At 39.1% G+C, this 17,174-nt stretch overlaps 1 protein-coding gene across 4 annotated transcripts; it reads right to left on the reverse strand.

Annotated features, from left to right (window-relative positions):
• Window positions 1–83: 83 nt before the first annotated feature.
• LOC126671227 (uncharacterized) lies at window positions 84–16,887 on the reverse strand. 4 transcript variants are annotated; one of them, XM_056105299.1, is made up of 26 exons: window positions 16,656–16,886; window positions 14,921–14,975; window positions 14,410–14,490; window positions 14,288–14,332; window positions 13,775–14,138; window positions 13,088–13,190; window positions 12,513–12,563; window positions 11,209–12,397; window positions 10,903–11,127; window positions 10,563–10,643; window positions 10,439–10,483; window positions 9,915–10,278; window positions 8,989–9,091; window positions 8,429–8,503; window positions 7,432–8,313; window positions 7,098–7,320; window positions 6,795–7,016; window positions 6,455–6,535; window positions 6,332–6,376; window positions 5,791–6,169; window positions 5,152–5,254; window positions 4,580–4,654; window positions 3,249–4,464; window positions 2,925–3,168; window positions 468–2,849; window positions 84–382 (listed from the first exon to the last, which is right to left on the reverse strand). In XM_056105299.1, exons 2-25 carry the CDS (start codon window positions 14,953–14,955, stop codon window positions 570–572), a joined length of 8,511 nt encoding a protein of 2,836 aa, XP_055961274.1. In that variant the 5' UTR covers window positions 14,956–14,975; window positions 16,656–16,886; the 3' UTR covers window positions 84–382; window positions 468–569. The 4 variants fall into 4 exon arrangements, with proteins under 4 accessions (XP_055961274.1, XP_055961273.1, XP_050220934.1 ...); XM_056105298.1 differs by having other exon boundaries at window positions 4,580–4,630; window positions 7,098–8,313; window positions 16,656–16,887; XM_050364977.2 differs by having other exon boundaries at window positions 5,806–6,169; window positions 7,098–8,313.
• Window positions 16,888–17,174: the final 287 nt, after the last annotated feature.

A 17,174-nucleotide genomic window follows, 5' to 3' on the forward strand; every position in this document is an offset into this window, starting at 1 on the left:
TTTTATTTGTAAACTTTATTCAATTAGGGAATGATTTCAACAACTTCTTTGTATTTAATGTATTCAATAAATTAATTACTAAATTTCCTAAAAATATTTTCTTCAATAACTTCCAAACCAGGAGTGGTAGATGGGAGAACCTATAAGCTCCTCTCAATCTATTTAATTCTCTCTAGTGTTCAATACATACTATGACAAGGAATGCAGTGCCCAAAAACAATATCACCATCAAATGTTCCACAGCAAATCAATATACTGTGGCTAAATTAAACCTCACGTACATTTTTCCTTGAAACCACACCAAAATCAAGTATGGAAACAAATTAATTAACTCCCAATCTATCTTCTTGGCCTTTAGACCATCTCTAATACGCTTCAAGCCCTGCTCAATTCACATGATATTATCAGCTGATAGTGATCACATATACCATTGAAATTGAAAAAATAACGGACAGAAACGAGGATACCTCAAAGTAGTGTAAGGGATCGAGCCACGATATCATCATCAATGAGCCTACTTTCTGAATCAATACTACAAAAAGAATATCCATGTCTTCAAATTTCATCCCCTACTCATAACCAGCATCTACTTGAACACCACGCCCATAAAAGTTGCTCCCACCTCGCCTTGCCTGGCCCTTTACTCTATACCTTCCACTTGAATTATGAAAACCCTCTTTTGGAGATTCAAAGTTATTCAATTTGCTATTGTTTTGCGGCCAAACCCCTTTTCTCTGCCTTTGTCTATCCCTGGTTGCTGGTAAAGTATGTTGCTGCTTAGTGTCTTTTACAGATCCACTCCATTCCCCACGAGCATCATGCTCTCTACCAAATCGGCTATTCAAATTCCCACTTTTAGGAAACCCCGGGGACATGGAGTGCTCAGGTTGAACATCCACATTAGAATGAGATGTATATTCAATGGGACGTCCTCTGGGTCCACCCATTCTTTTCTCTCTCCCAGGCTCTTGATGTCCAACAGCTCGAGCTCCTTCCAAATTGTTCTTTTCGCGATGTGAGTGAGGCCCAAAAACATCCTTCTCTGGTTGAGGAAGCAACCCCCTACCCTGAGAAGAGGGAGACTCCTTTTTATTAGTCCTACCACCTTCAGAGCCACCTCCTACATTCACACTGTTACTAGGCCGGCTTCCTCGTTGATTAGTGGCTTGATATTTAGGCTGCCAATGAGACGTTGATTGTTCCCCAGCAGCGTGATTTTCTTTTGAAGCTAATAATGGGTCAATTTCAGAAGCTGTGGATTCAACATACACCTTTTCGTTGTCCTGCCCACCACTCCTCATATCTTCAGGATTATTAGGATTGTAAAATACTGGGGTTTTGTGACCTCTATGTGGATGCCGCTTTCCCCTGGCAGTCGCACTCTCATCTTTTAAACAAGGAACAATATTAACAGCTGTATCAGGAATTTCAGGCATGTTCCAGCCATCGGAAGCATCCCATTCAAAACTTGGTTGCACTGTCATGGAAGATAAATCGAACTTCTCAGCTACGTTTCGACAACTCCTATGATTTGCAGTTGACTCGGCCACAGTCCATTGCCGCCATGATCCATGCACTTTTTCAGGCCTATTCTGCCTGCCATCCCCAGTCCTGGATTCTGCAAATGGTACCGTCTTCCTTATTACTGTACCAGAAGTTTGGGAGCTCTCGGCACCTTTACAACTCGGCCTTTCAACAACCTCATCTGAAGTAGTCGGAACAATTGCTAGCTGAGACAGTTCCTTGGCTACAGGCTTTGGGAAGTACCTCTCCATTTCCGCCCTTTTATTTCTTGGATGACTCTGCACCTGCTGATCACTCTTTGAAGGAATAACCACAGCCTCAACTACAGTACTCTGATTGGCATCATCGCAAACCTCAGTTTTATTTTGTGATCGGACAGGAGCCCAGACAAGAGCATCCCCGCCGTGATTTTTTTCAGCTGGTTTATTACCTTGTGGGTTTTTAATTGTCCTGCGAGGATGATTAGATTTCCACTGGCTATTTGTTGTTCTAACGAGAGTTTCTTCATTTGTCAATGATGAGCATGAGTCTGAGGACTGATTTGCATCCTTTGAGTCGGCTTGGGACCGAGCTGAGCTAAGATCCAAAATTGTTTCAGACGACCTTGGCTCAACCGGAGCGTCTAAAATAGTTGTCCCTTTTAATAATATTGAAGAAGAAGATGCAAATAATGCCTCCTCTACTTCAGTGAATGACCCAAATAATAAACTAAAGCGTACAGGCTTTTGACTATAGCCTGTAGACTTCTGCATAGAAGCACTACTGTCAGGGACCCGCAGAGTACTACTGCCAGGACCAGCATCAGAATTATTACCATCCTGCTGCAAAGAGATCAATTGCTCATGGACCACAACAGAATCTTTTCGTGCGGTCTTTGGTGCCTCCACAGGCGGGTCGCTACTTGTACTTGTAGATTTCTCAACTTTATCCACGATTGTTTCAGTGCTAGGAGCAACCATCCTTGGGCTGGATTTCAAGGCTGAAGTTGGTGTCCTTGATTTTCCAGCAACCACAGTTGGTGGATCAGCAGTTGTGGATTCCTCGTGTGAGGTTTTAATTTGCTCGGAACCTAAAGATGGACTTGGGGTTCCAGACTTGCTTGCAGGAATTGGTTGGAGAAGATTCAGAGGTTCGTCTTTTCTGTTCTGAATAGTGCTGGTAGAAACATCTTCCAACTTCTTCTGAGTTGTACCTTCCCCCGTTTGTGTTCGCCTGTTCAATTCCTCCAATTTAGCTAGAGCCTTGGCTCTCTGCTCTCTTGTCCGTTCTTCTTCTTCCTTCTCTCTCTCTTTGAGTCGCTTGGCTAGCTCTCTCAGCTTGACACGCTGATTAAAGCAGCAGAATCATCAGAAAAATACAGACGTACAATAACACATCGTAGAAAAACAACGAAGATTAACCTGGCTGTCGCTTGGGTCAGACACCGGTTGGACAGACTCTATATCATCCTTCCCTGACATGGAATTCTGGCTGATCTCTGCAGAAATATTGCGTTGCCCATGAGGAACAGAAGATGTTTCACTATATACAGTCGATGCTACATTTTTGGGGTCTACAACTTGAGGCTTTTTCCTCCAGCCATCACCCTCTAGTGAATTAAATCTTGCTTCACCACGAAAATCAGCTCTACCATGCGTGGGTCGCCTGTGATATTCAGATTAGTTTTTATTCAATAGTAGAGTAACAATTACGAGTACAATGAAGCACCCAAAGTACAAACCCACCTGGAAATAGCTGTTCCACTGACTACTGCTGTGGAATCGAGACCCTTATCTCCAGCAGAGAAGTGGCCTTCATGGGGTACATTGTTGATAACTCTGCTGTCACAAGAAGATATAGAGTCGATACCCGCTTCATTTGTGGAACGATTGCCCATTGCATAACCAACTAGAATTTTATTCTTAGGCTCCTCTGTACTGGAAACACGTTCAGGATATTGACGGCCATCTAAAGCATGCACTTGAGCATTTAAGCCCTCAATTTTCTGAATCAGACTAGAATCTTTTGGAGCTGCCAAAACTTCCATAGAAATAGTATCTGCATGTTCAAACTTTTTACCTGAACTGTCAACATATACTCCACTCAAGTTTGATACATGCTCAGGAGACTTCACTTTCATAGGGACAGCTTGATTGTCTACATCCTCAGGTGAAGCTCCTTCACCAGCCATCATTCTTTTTGTATCTATCTCAATATCATTCTTGTTGTCAGCTCTCCATCCATTATCTCGTGACAGATTTCTTGGATGCTCACCCTTCACAGTATAAGGAGCATTAGTTTTTATGCAATCTTCCCAGTTCAGCTCTTCATCTTTTCCCTCCCAACTATCATGAAGTTTTGGAAGTACTTTGTTCAGTCCTTGAGAGTCTTGAGCTTCCACTTGTTCTGATGCGATTGGTTTACCAATAGGACCAAATCCACTGGTTCTTCCATGGAAGTTACCAGGATCAGGACCAGGATATCTGTTATAGGCTATATGGCCCATTCCCATTCCCATAAATGGAGCATCTCTTTCATTAGAATTGCAGTATCCAACGAGAGGGCCAAAATATCCGTCGTAAGGAACTGTGGGATAAAATCCAGGTCTAAGTGGCATTCCTGGGCGAATATAAGCATCAATATCTCCATTTTTTGGGTGGGAGCCTCTAGGACCAGCCCCAGGTGAGGGAACAGGCTGTGGATTGGAAAGAGCAGGAGGGGGCATCTGCGGATGATAATAAGTAAAAGGTTCCATGGGAAAGCCTAATGGATGATTATTTACAAGCGGACCATGCCAACCATCATGATGCTGATGGGGAATATTAGTATTAGGGAATGTAAGGGGATCAGCATGCCACTTCTCCACAGTGGATCTGGCTCCATCTTCTCTGTACAAAGAATTTTCTTTTCTCCAGGAACCTGCAGCTCCAATCTTTGCATTCACATTTATGGAAACATCACCTTCATAACCAAAAAACCATATAACTTATTTAGTCAACACTTTACAAAATGGATGCACAGTCATCATAGAAACTAGCATCCGTCATCAGGAAACCAAAATAAAGTGCACACAAACCTTCAGATACCCTATTCCCTCCTCTTCTTGAAGCCACTCCAGCAGATGAACCTGGACGACCAGGAGACCCATAATCTGCAATAAGTTGTAAGCAAATTGGAGAAAAAGAGAGGCATGAATAGCATGTTATCATTGGGTATTCTCAACAGAATCAGGCTATTAGCACTAAAAACTAATAGAACCAACATAAATGACTCTCATTCTGAATGGACCCTCCATCAAATAAGCATTGTTGACATAAAGATTGCTATCAGAAACTAATGAAAGCTTCCAATGGTGAAAAACTATAAAATAAATGTAACCATTCCCGAAAAAAAAAATTATAACATCCAGAGAACCCATACTTTTGTAATGATGGTATTATGCCAATCAATAAAAAACATACATGCATATATCAAAATAACTAGGTGAGCTATGCAATATTGAGGTAAGAGTATACTGGTTAGTTATTAAGATGACATGACAAGTACAGACTAATAGCTATTTCAAAGCGCTTTCAAATAATCTACCAGAAAAAAAGCGATAAAAAAGCTCAATATCAAAGCAGTTTTAAGGAAAGTTAGGCACACTACCTTGAGAGTCTACGTTCTTTCCAGAATTGTCTTTTTCAGAACCAAATAATGGAAAATCTCCAGAAGTCAGAGAAAACCCGTCATTCTTCGAGGAAGACATTCCCTGCATGTAATAAAAGGCCAAGCTAAAAGGAGCAGTACAAAAAGAAACAGAACAGTCCCAAAACGTCCAGTAAGAACAATATAAACAGTCCAAAAAGACCAGCTCATACTGAGTGTGTCCGGGAGAACTGACAAAAGGAGCTGGCAAATGCCATTTAGATTTTAAATCAGTAGAGTGAATGCTATCAATTCCATTTACACACTTAACAGAGTACCAAAAATGCAAATACACCATTCGTCATATTTGCATTCAACAATTTCTTGGTCAATATACCAGTATTAAATTTAAATTCTTTTTGAATGCTATTCCAGGTACCTGACCAATCAAATCAACCATTTTAATAATCAGCATCTAGCACCTCCAGGCATTTAACTAAATTGGGTTCTTCAATTTTTTGACAAGCTACTACTGGGTTACAAATCTCTCCACATAAAAAACTTATGTCATTATGACACAGTCTCTGCCAATCACCAGTCAGCTAGAAAACCCTCGATTACAAATATTGAGGAAAACTTCACTTCAAAACTAGATCATACCGTGATGTAGCTTACCATCTTTTCTGTTGTTCCGGATCCTCCACATGCCCCCGAGGTATCAGACAGAGATTCAGCAAAGCGGGATAATTGTGAGCTTCCAGGTCTTGTTTCTGCACTCCGAGGACGGGATGTTGTGTGTGAGGTCTGATTTGATGACAATGCTCCAGAAGATGATGATGGTCTAGAATTCGAACCCCAAGCATTAGAAATTGGGTCATGGCCACTATCACTACCAGCAGTCGTCGGTCGAGTGCCAGTTGCACCAGATGCAGGGAGGCCACTAAGATGGCTTGGCGAACCATTGCCCCCATCAGTATTAGGAGAACCCCATGAATTTGGCGAGGAAGCAGACGTTCTACGGACCCAATTGTGAGTACCCCTATTGTGCACAAAGTACATAGAAAACAATACAAATCGCTAATTTAACAGCATGAAAGGCATTTTACCGATAATGAAATTAATTATAATAGAACAGTTTCGTGTAAAAAATAAAAACCAAAGTGACATTAGAAAAACCTTGACTGGTATATAAGCCACTCACTTGGGAACAATTTCAACAGTTGGGTCCAAACCGTGCTTCTCTAACCTTGATACAACAACAAGAAAGCATTAGGAGCACATGCGGTGGACCAACAAAATGAGACAATTCAGAAAAATAATATACCTTTGACTGGGTAAGTTTATAGGTTTTGGAACAGCAACTTTCCCCAACACTGTCATGCCACCTCTTCTCGCAGGAGCCCATCTGCAATCAAAGAAGTATTAGATACCAAAACCTCTATCTTTAATTACACTGAGATCTCATTATTTTATCTTTCTTAGATTTAAATATAAAAACATTTCAAAGTAGTTTTATAGTCATAATTAATAAAGGCCAGGATCTCAGCAACCAACTTCCCCAGGTCTCCCAAAACTTTATATAGATTTTAATAGTGAATCGAATAGATTTCCAATCATCATGAATTAGAAAAATAAAAACGAGACAACAAACAATAAACTACAACCCTTTGCTATAATCATCCTTTCCGGAAGGCCGTGACATGGAATTCTGGCTGATCTCTAGAGAAATATGACGTTGCCCATGAGAAACAGAAGATGTTTCACTATGTACAGTTGATGCTACATTTTTGGGATCTACAGCTTGAGGCTTTTTCCTCCAGCCATCACCCTCTAGTGTATTAAATCTAGCTTCACCACGAAGATCAGCTTTACTATGCGTGGGTCGCCTGTGATAATTCACATTAGTCTTTACTCAATAGCAGAGTAGTAATTACGAGTACAATGAAGTATCCAAAGTACAAACCCACCTGGAAATAGCTGTTCCACTGACTACTGCTGTAGAATCGAGACTCTTATCCACAGCAGAGAGGTGGCCTTCATGGAGTACATTGTTGATAACTCTGTTGTCACGAGAAGATATATAATCTATACCAGCTTCAATTGTGGAACGACTGCCCATTGCATTACCAACTAGAATTTTATTTTTAGGTTCCTCTGTGCTGGAAACACGTCCAGGATATTGAAGGCCATCTGAAGAATGAGCTTTAGCATTAAAGCCTTCTATTTTCTGAATCAGACTAAAATCTTTTGGAGCTGCCAAAACTTCAGTAGAGATAGAATCTGCATGTTCAAACTTTTTACCTGAACTGTCACCATATACTACACTCACGTTTGATACATGCTCAGGAGGCTTCACTTCCATAGGGACAGCTTGATTGTCTACAGCCTCAGGTGAAGCTCCTTCACCAGCCACCCTTCTTCTTGTATCTATCTCAGTATCATTCTTGTTGTCAGCTCTGCATCCATTTTCTCGTGATAGATTTCTTGGATGCTCCCCCTTCAGAGGATAAGGAGCAGTACTTTTTATGCAATCTTCCCAGTTCAGCTCTTCATCATTTCCCTCCCAACTATCATACTCTTTAGGAAGAACTTTGTATGGTCCTCGAGAATCTTGAGGTTCCAGTTGTTCTGATGCAATTGGCTCACCAATAGAACCAAATCCACTGGTTTTTCCATTGGAGTTACCAGAATCAGGACCAGGAAATCTGTTATAAGCTGTAGGGCCCATTGCCATTCCCATAAATGGAGCATCTCTTTCATTAGGATTGCAGTATCCCACGAGAGGGCCATAGTATCCATCGTAAGGAACTGTGGGATAAAATCCAGGTCTAAGTGGCATTCCTGGGCGAATATAAGCATCAATATCTCCATTTTTTGGGTGGGAGCCTCTAGGACCAGCCGCAGGTGGGGGAACAGGCTGTGGATTGGCAAGTGCAGGAGGGGGCATCTGCGGACGATAATACGGAAAAGGTTCCATAGGAAAGCCAGCTGGATGATTATTTACAAGTGGACCATGCCAACCATCATGATGCTGAGGGGTAATATTACGATTAGGGTATGTACGGGGATCACCATGCCACTTCTCCACAGTGGATCTGGCTCCATCTTCTCCGTACAAAGAATTCTCTTTTCTCCACGAACCTGCAGCTCCAATCTTTGCATTCACGTATATAGAAACATCACCTTCATAACCAAAAAACCATATTACTAATTTAGTCACAACTTTGCATCGTGGATGAACAGTCACCGCAGAAACAAACATCCGTCATCAAAAAACCATAATCAAGTGCACACAAACCTTCAGAATCCCTGTTACCTCCTCTTCCTGAAGCCAATCCAGCAGATGAACCTGGACGACCAGGACAGCTATAATCTGCAATAAGTTGTAAATAAATTGGAGAAAAAGAGAGGCATTAGTAGCACGTTATAATTGGGTATTCTTAACAGAGTCAGGCTTTTAGCACTAAACACTAATAGAACCAACATAAATGACCTCCATCAAATAAGCATTGTTGACATAAATATTGTTATCAGAAACTAATGAAAGCTTCCAATAGCGAACTATAAAATAAATGTAACAATTAACACCAGAGAAAAAAAATCTACAACATCCAGAGAACAACCCTTACTTTTGTAATGATTGTATCATGCCAGTCAATAAAAAATATACATGCATAAATCAAAATAACTAGGTGAACTATGCAATATTGAGGTAAGAGTAATATGGTAAGTTACGCAGATAACGTGACAAGTACAGACTAATGGCTATTTCAAAGTACTTCCCAATAATTTCCCAGAAAACAAGGAGATGAAAAGGCTTAATAGAAAAGCAATTTTAAGGAAAGTTGGGAACAATACCTTGAGAGTCTACGTTCTTTCCAGAATTATCTTTTTCAGAGTCAAATGTTGGAAAATCTCCAGAAGTCGGAGAAAACCCGTCATTCTTAGAGGAAGACATTCTCTGCATGTAATAAAGGCAAAGCTCTAATAGGGGCAGTAAAAAAAGAAACAGAAAATTCCAAAATCAACCAGTAAGAACTATTTAAACAGTCTAGAAAGACCAGCTCATACAGATTGTGGTGCATGAGAGTTGACAGAAGGAGCTGGCAAATACCATTTATGTTTTTGTGATTGAAAAAGAGAAATCTATCAGTTTGAAAACATCAATGCAATTCAAAAAAGGGCTTAAAAGGTAAAAAAAACATGAGGAAAAAGAAGAACCAAATAGCTGATATTCTAATGCAGTTGACAACTAATGCATCTACGCTTTGCAGAGATAAAAATCTGAAAATGTGGGCTTATGGTGATATCATATTGAATACCTATTCTTTACTACCTCCTGCTTTCCTTCCCAGTTTCTCCCATTCATAATGTATCCATCAAGGATTCTAAATCAGTGGAGAGTGAATGCTATAAATTCAATTTACATGCTTAACAGAGTACCAAAATGCAAATACATCATTCATCATATTTGCATTCAACAATTTCTTGGTCAATATACCAGTATTAAATTTAAATTCTTTTTGAATGCTTTTCCAGGTATTCTTGACCAATCAAATCAACCATTTTAATAATCAGCATCTAGCACCTCCAGGCATTTGACTAAATTGGGTTCTTCAATTTTTTGACAAGCTACTGCTGGGCTACAAATCCCTCCCGCACAAAAAACTTATGTCATTATACCACAGGCTCTGCCAATCACCAGTTAGCTAGCAAACTCTCGATTACAAATATTTAAGGAAAACTTCATTTCAAAACTAAATAAAAACCATGATGTAGCTTACCATCTTTTCTGTTGTTTCGTTTCCTCCCCATGCCCCAGCGGTGTCCGATAGTGATTCAGCAAAGCAGGATAATTGTGAGCATCCAGGTCTTGTTTCTGCACTCCGAGGACGGGATGTTGTGTTTGAGGTCTGATTCGATGACAATGCACCAGAAGATGATGATGGTCTAGAATTCGAACCCCAAGCATTAGAAATAGGATCATGAACTCTATCACTACCAGCAGTTGCCGGTCGGTTGCCAGTTCCACCAGATGAAGGGCGGCCACTAAGATGGGTTGGCGAACTATTGTCCCCTTCAGTATTAGAAGAACCCCACGCATTTGGTGAGGAAGCAGGCGATCTACTGCCCCAACTGTGAGTAACCCTGTTGTGCACAAAGCACGTACAGAACAATACAAATCGCTAATTTAACAGCATGAAAGGCATTTTACTGATAATGAAAATAGTCATAATAGACCAGTTTCTTGTAAAACATAGAATAAAGTGACATTAAAAAAACCTTGACTAGTAAATAAGCCACTCACTTGGGAACAATTTCAACTTTTGGGTCCAGACAGAGATTTTCTAACCTTGACACAACAGCAAGAAAGCATTAGGACAGCATGCGGTGGATCAACAAAATGGAACAAACTCAGAAAATGAAAATACCTTTGACTGGGTAAGTTTATAGGTTTTGGAACAGCAACTTTCCCCAATACTGTCATACCACCTCTTCTTGCAGGAGCCCATCTGCAATAGAAATAGTATTAGATACCAAAACCTTTATCCATAAATTACGCTGAGATCTCATTTTTTAATCTTCCTTAGATTTAAATATAAAATAATTTCAAAGTAGTTATTTAGTCATAATTTAAAAAGCCCAGGATCTCAGCAACAACTAATCCAGGTCTCCTAAATCTTTAAATAGATTTTAATAGTGAATTGAATAAATTTGCAATCATCATAAAGTAGAAAAATAAAAAAGAGACAACCAACTCTAAACTACCACCCTTTGCAATAATCATCCTTTCCTGAAGGCCGTGACATGGAATTCTGGATGATCTCCCCAGATATATGGCGTTGCCCATGAGAAATAGAAATAGATGTTTCACCATGTCCAGTTGCTGCTACATTTTTGGGGTCTACAACTTGAGGCTTGTTCCTCCAGCCATGACCCTCTAGTGTATTAAATCTTGCTTCACTACGAAGATCAGCTCTACCATGCGTGGGTCGCCTGTGATTATGCACATTAGTTTTTACTCCATAGTAGAGTAACAATTACGAGTACAATGAAGCATCCAAAATACAAACCCACCTGGAAATAGCTGTTCCACTGACTACTGCTGTAGAATCGAGACTCTTATCCCCAACAGAGAAGCGGCCTTCATGGGGTACAGTGTTGATAACTCTGCTATCCCGAGCAGATATAGAGTCAATACCGGCTTCATTTGTTGAACGACTGCCCATTGCATAACCAACTTGAATTTTATTCTCAGGCTCCTCTGTGCTGGAAACACATCCAGGATATTGACGGCCATCTGAATCATGAGCTTTAGCATTAAAGCCTTCTATTTTCTTAATCAGACTAGAATCTTTAGGAGCTGCCATAACTTCCATATAAATAGAATCTGCATGTTCAAACTTTTTACCTAAACTGTCACCATATACTACACTCACGTTTGATACAGGCTCAGGAGACTTCACTTTCATAGGGACAGCCTTACTGTCTGCAGCCTCAGGTGAAGCTCCTTCATCAGCCACCGTTCTTCTTCTATCTATCTCAATATCCTTCTTGTTCTCAGCTCTCCATCCATTTTCTCGTGATAGATTTCTTTGATTCTCCCTCTTAGGGACATTAGTTTTTATGCAATCTTCCCAATTCAGTTCTTCATCTTTTCCCTCCCAACTATCATGCTGTTTCGAAAGAACTTTGTATGGTCCGCGAGAGTCTTGAGCTTCCATTTGTTCTGATGTGACTGGCTTACCACTAGGACCAAATCCACTGGTTCTTCCATGGGAGTTACCAGGATGAGGACCAGGATCTCTGTTATAGGCTGTAGGTCCCATTGGCATTCCCTTAAATGGAGCATCTCTTTCATTAGACTTGCAGTATCCCCCTAGAGGGCCATAATATCCGTCATAAGGAACTGTGGAATTAAATGCAGGTCTAAGTGGCATTCCTGGACGAATATAGGCATCAATATCTCCATTTTTTGTTTGGGAGCCTCTACGACCAGCCTCAGGTGGAGGAACAGGCTGTGGATTGGCAAGAGCAGGAGGGGGGATCTGCGGACGATAATACGTATTAGGTTCCATGCGAAAGCCTCTTGGATGATTATTTACAAGCGGACCATGCAAACAATCATGATGCTTAGGGGGAATATTAGGATCAGCATGCCACTTCTCCACATTGGATCTGGCACCATTGTCTCCATACAAAGAATTCTCTTTTCTCCAGGAGCCTGCAGCTCCAATCTTTGCATTCACATTTATGGAAACATCACCTTAATTACCAAAAAACAATATTACTAATCCAGTCACAACTTTGCATCATGGATGCACAGTCATCACATAAACTAGCATCCATCATCATAAATACAAAATAAAGTGCACACAAACCTTCAGAATCCCTGTTCCCTCCTCTTCCTGAAGCCACTCCAGCAGATGAACCTGGACGACCAGATGATTCATAATATGCAATAAGTTTTAAACATATTGGAGAAAAAGAGAGGCATGAGAAGCATGTTATAATTGGGTATTCTTAACAGATTCAGGCTTTTAGCACTAACAACTAATAGAACCGACATAAATGACTCTCATTATGAATGGACCTCCATCAAATAAGCATTGTTGACATAAAGATTGCTATCAGAAACTAATAAAAGCTTCCAATGGCAAACAACTATAAAATAAACGTAACTTAACACCCGAGAAAAAAAATCTATAACTTCTAGAGAACAACCCTTGCTTTTGTAATGATGGTATCATTCCAATCAATAAAAAAATATACATGCATAAATCAAACTGGCTGAGCTATGCCATATTGAGGTAAGAGTAATATGGTAAGTTCTGAAGATGATGTGACAAGTACAGAGTAATAGCTATTTCAAAGTGCTTCCCAATAATCTCCCAGAAAACAAGGAGATGAAAAATGCTCAACATCAAAGCTGTTTTAAGGAAGTTCGGCACAATACCTTGAGAGTCTACGTTCTTTCCAGAATTGCCTTTTTCAGAACCAAATAATGGAAAATCTCCAGAAGTCAGAGAAAACCCGTCATTCTTAGAGGAAGACATTCCCTGCATGTAATAAAAGGCCAAGATAAAAGCGGCAGTACAAAAAGAAACAGGACATTCCCAAAACAACCAGTAAGAACTATATAAACAGTCTAAAAAGACCAGCTCATAATGAGTGTGGTGTAGGAGAACTATATAAACAGTCTAAAAAGACGAGTTGGCAAATACCATTTAGATTTTTGTGATTGTAAAAGAAACATCTATCAGTTTGAAAACATTAATGCAATTCAAAAAAAAGGGTTTGAAAGGTAAAAAACATGAGGAAAAAGAAGCAAATAGTTGGATATTGTGATGCACTTGACAAGTAATGCATCTACTCTTTGCAGAGATAAAAATCGGAAAATGTGTGCTTATGATGCCATAATAAACGATTTTAATAATCAGCATCTAGCACCTCCAGGCATTTAACTAAATTGGCTTCTTCTTTTTTCACGAGCTACTACTTTACAACAAATCCCTTCCACATAGAAAACTTATGTCATTATACCACAGGCTCTGCCAATCACCAGTCAGCTAGCAAACCCTCGATTACAAATATTAAGAAAAACTTCATTTCAAAACTAGATCAAAACCGTGAAGTAGCTTACCATCTTTTCGGTTGTTCCGGACCTTCCCCATGCCCCTGAGGTATCAGACAGAGATTCAGAAAAGCGGGATAAATGTGAGCTTCCACGTCTAGTTTCTGCACTCCACGGACGGGATGCTGTTTGCGAGGTCTGATTTGATGACAATGCTCCGGAAGATGATGACAGTCTAGAATTCAAACCCCAAGCATTAGAAATAGGGTCATGGCCTCTATCACTACCACCGGTCGTCGGTCGAGTGCCAGTTCTACCAGATGAAGGGAGGCCACTAAGATGGCTTGGCAAACCATTGCCCCCTTCAGTAATAGGAGAACCCCATGCATTTGGTGAGGAAGCAGACGATCTACGGACCCAACTGTGAGTACCCCTGTTGTGCACAAAGCACGTACAGAATAAATCGCTAATTAAACACCATGAAAGGCATTTTACTGATAATGAAATTAGTGATAATAGAACAGTTCTGTGTAAAAAAAAAGTGACATTAGAAAAACCTTGACTAGTAAATAAGCCACTCACTTGGGAACAATTTCAACCTTTGGGTCCAGACCGTGATTTTCTAACCTTGACACAACAGCAAGAAAGCATTAGGACAGCATGCGGTGGATCAACAAATAAACAAACCCAGATAATGAAAATACCTTTGACTGGGTAAGTTTATAGGTTTTGGAACAGCAACTTTCCCCAACACTGTCATACCACCTCTTCTTGCAGGAGCCCATCTGCAATTAAAATAGTATTAGATACCAAAACCTCTATACATTAATTACACTGAGATCTCATTTTTTTAATCTTCCTTAGATTTAAATATAAAAACATTTCACAGTAGTTATATATTCATAATTAACAAAGGCCCAAGATGTCAGCCACCAACTTTGAACTTTCCCAGGTCTCCCAAAACATTAAATAGATTAAAATAGTGAAGTGAATAAATTTGCAATCTTCATAAAGTAGAAAAATAAAAAAGAGACGACCAACTCTAAACTACCACCCTCCAACACAACCCATGTCCCCACCTCTTATTACAGACACAGATACACATACATACATTACATGCAACTGGAAATGCTTCAGGTTCACTTTGCAATGCACATTTTACAACTGAAGATAGTACACAAGGACAACAAAATTTAACACACAAAAACTCCATACCTTTTGTCTCCAGTTAACATACTTGATGTCATCATTCAAAAGAATTTGATAGAACCTGGAAAGATGGGGAAACACTAATAATTCATCAATGAGGAAAAAAACAGTAAGAAGCATGTGTAAGATGGTAACATGTGATCAGCAGTTTTCCTTCTAAAATTTCAACATTGAACAGTAGCAGATATGGACATTTAAAATTGAAAAAATTTAACACCAAAATCACACAGATGAGACTTGAAAGTGGCAGCAAAGACCTGTTTACACATTCCCAATTATACAACAGAAAACATAGTCAAAAAGCATTAGCTTATTTTGCAGCGCTAGGGAGATAGAATATAAAAAGCTGAATTCCTATTGATCTTGAAGAACAAGTAACGAGTTATAGCAAAAAGCTTATTTGGTTCGCATGTACTCTCGATGAGTGTCTCTACTGGTGTGTTGCATGCACATATCCAGTCCATACAATGTCAAACAAACTAATGGAAAAAATAAAACATACTACCTAAGAATTCAGGTATAAAAAGGCATATATCAATGTATTCACCAAAAATACTCTACTTAAAGAGAGAAACTAAAATCCAGTCTGGTAACCTAATTTAATGGCTAAATTAAATTCATCTTGAGGCCCTTGTAAATTATAATTTCATCTTTTTGATTATCCGGTCCTTCTCCCAAGTTTTGTTTTCAGTAAGTCTCTGTACTTCACAAATTTTATTTAATAGATCATTTTTTGGACAAAATCACCACGTGTGTGTTCAGTTGACGTTACCATTAACACGTGGAAAAATAATTAAGTGAATTTGAGTTAAGAGGTTAATTTTTTTGAATTCAATAGGTCCACGTACTTTCAAATTTTTAATGGTCCGATCCTTGTTGTACTTTTAAATTTTTTTGTTATCTAGTCCCTTTTCAAGTTCGTCCTCACCGGCGTTTCACAGGGAGTATAGTGCACGCTCCTTTACATCCGAAAAAGGACTTGAAAATTCAAAATAAATTAAGTGTAGGACTAGATAAAGACATAACATTGGAAAAGAACAAGATAAACAAAAAGATAAAAGTACAGAACCTCGAGATGGGTGTTAATTTAATCACAAAGGAAAATCCATAGCTTGAATTTGTAGCATTTTGACAGCGACGATCAGTTGCTATATGAATTGGGGAAAATACTAGCAATAAAACACCTAAGATCCCAAGTCCCAATTTAAAACTCTAAAATGCAATTATATCATATTAGTTCAAAAAACTCCATGACTACATAATGCTTTATCTAAAAACCTTATGTTTGGTTTTGCTAAGCATCTAAAGCAGTTCAAACTCGTCGCCAAACAGGTAACAAATAACCACTTAGTTATCACTTATCACTGATACCAATACTCAATTCAGCCAAAGCTCGGCTTCTAAAAAACCCTTTTCCAAACACTCTCTCTGCTCAATTCAATTCACAAGCACTTAATCTAGTCAGTGCATTCGCCTTTCCCCGACCAAACGAGGCTCAAAACGGGTAAAGGCAGCTCAATTATGATTACATTTCATCAAATCAAACTCGGAAGTTATTACATTCTCTTTAGTAATTAATTTCTAATCATCTCAACATCCTATCAAACTTGCTCACTAATTAGACAGCAGCAGCCGCAATTAGAACTAATCAAATAACAAAAATGCCAAAAAAACACAACAAAACAGAAATAAAATCAATAATATACAATAAAGCTAAATTAAACATAATGACTTGACTTGCCTGCAAATTTTCTTTTCTTTTTTTGGTAATTCCGAAACCCTAGCGAGAGGGAGATATGGTTTCTGGATACCAAAAAAGAATTAAAAAAAGAAAAGAAAATTGAAAAAGATCGCATGAGAAAGAGATCCGTGAAGAGGTAATCGGAGCGATTAAAAATGATGAACTGAGCTGAGATCGCTCTCAAATTAGAGAGAAATGAAGAGGGAAGGAGATAGACGAATCCAGTTTTTTTTGTGCACCCTAAATATTTTTTTGCACCCTCATATTATGACTAATATTTGTGATGCTCCCTTAACTTACTTCACTCTCCTATATCATCCTTTAACTTTTATTTGTTAATAAATATATCCTATTTTGATTTTATAAAACAAAAATCTACGTGGTGATTATGTTTTAGTTTTCATCAAATAATATTTCTGTGGTGAATCTTTAGATAGCTTGAAAAAATGTATATAATTTATACGTATTACTGAAGAAGGTAATAAGACGTCATATCAGCAACACATTATCATCATGATG

Source organism: Mercurialis annua, linkage group LG3 (genome assembly GCF_937616625.2).
Source record: "Mercurialis annua linkage group LG3, ddMerAnnu1.2, whole genome shotgun sequence".
In the NCBI taxonomy this organism is placed as follows: domain Eukaryota; kingdom Viridiplantae; phylum Streptophyta; class Magnoliopsida; order Malpighiales; family Euphorbiaceae; genus Mercurialis; species Mercurialis annua.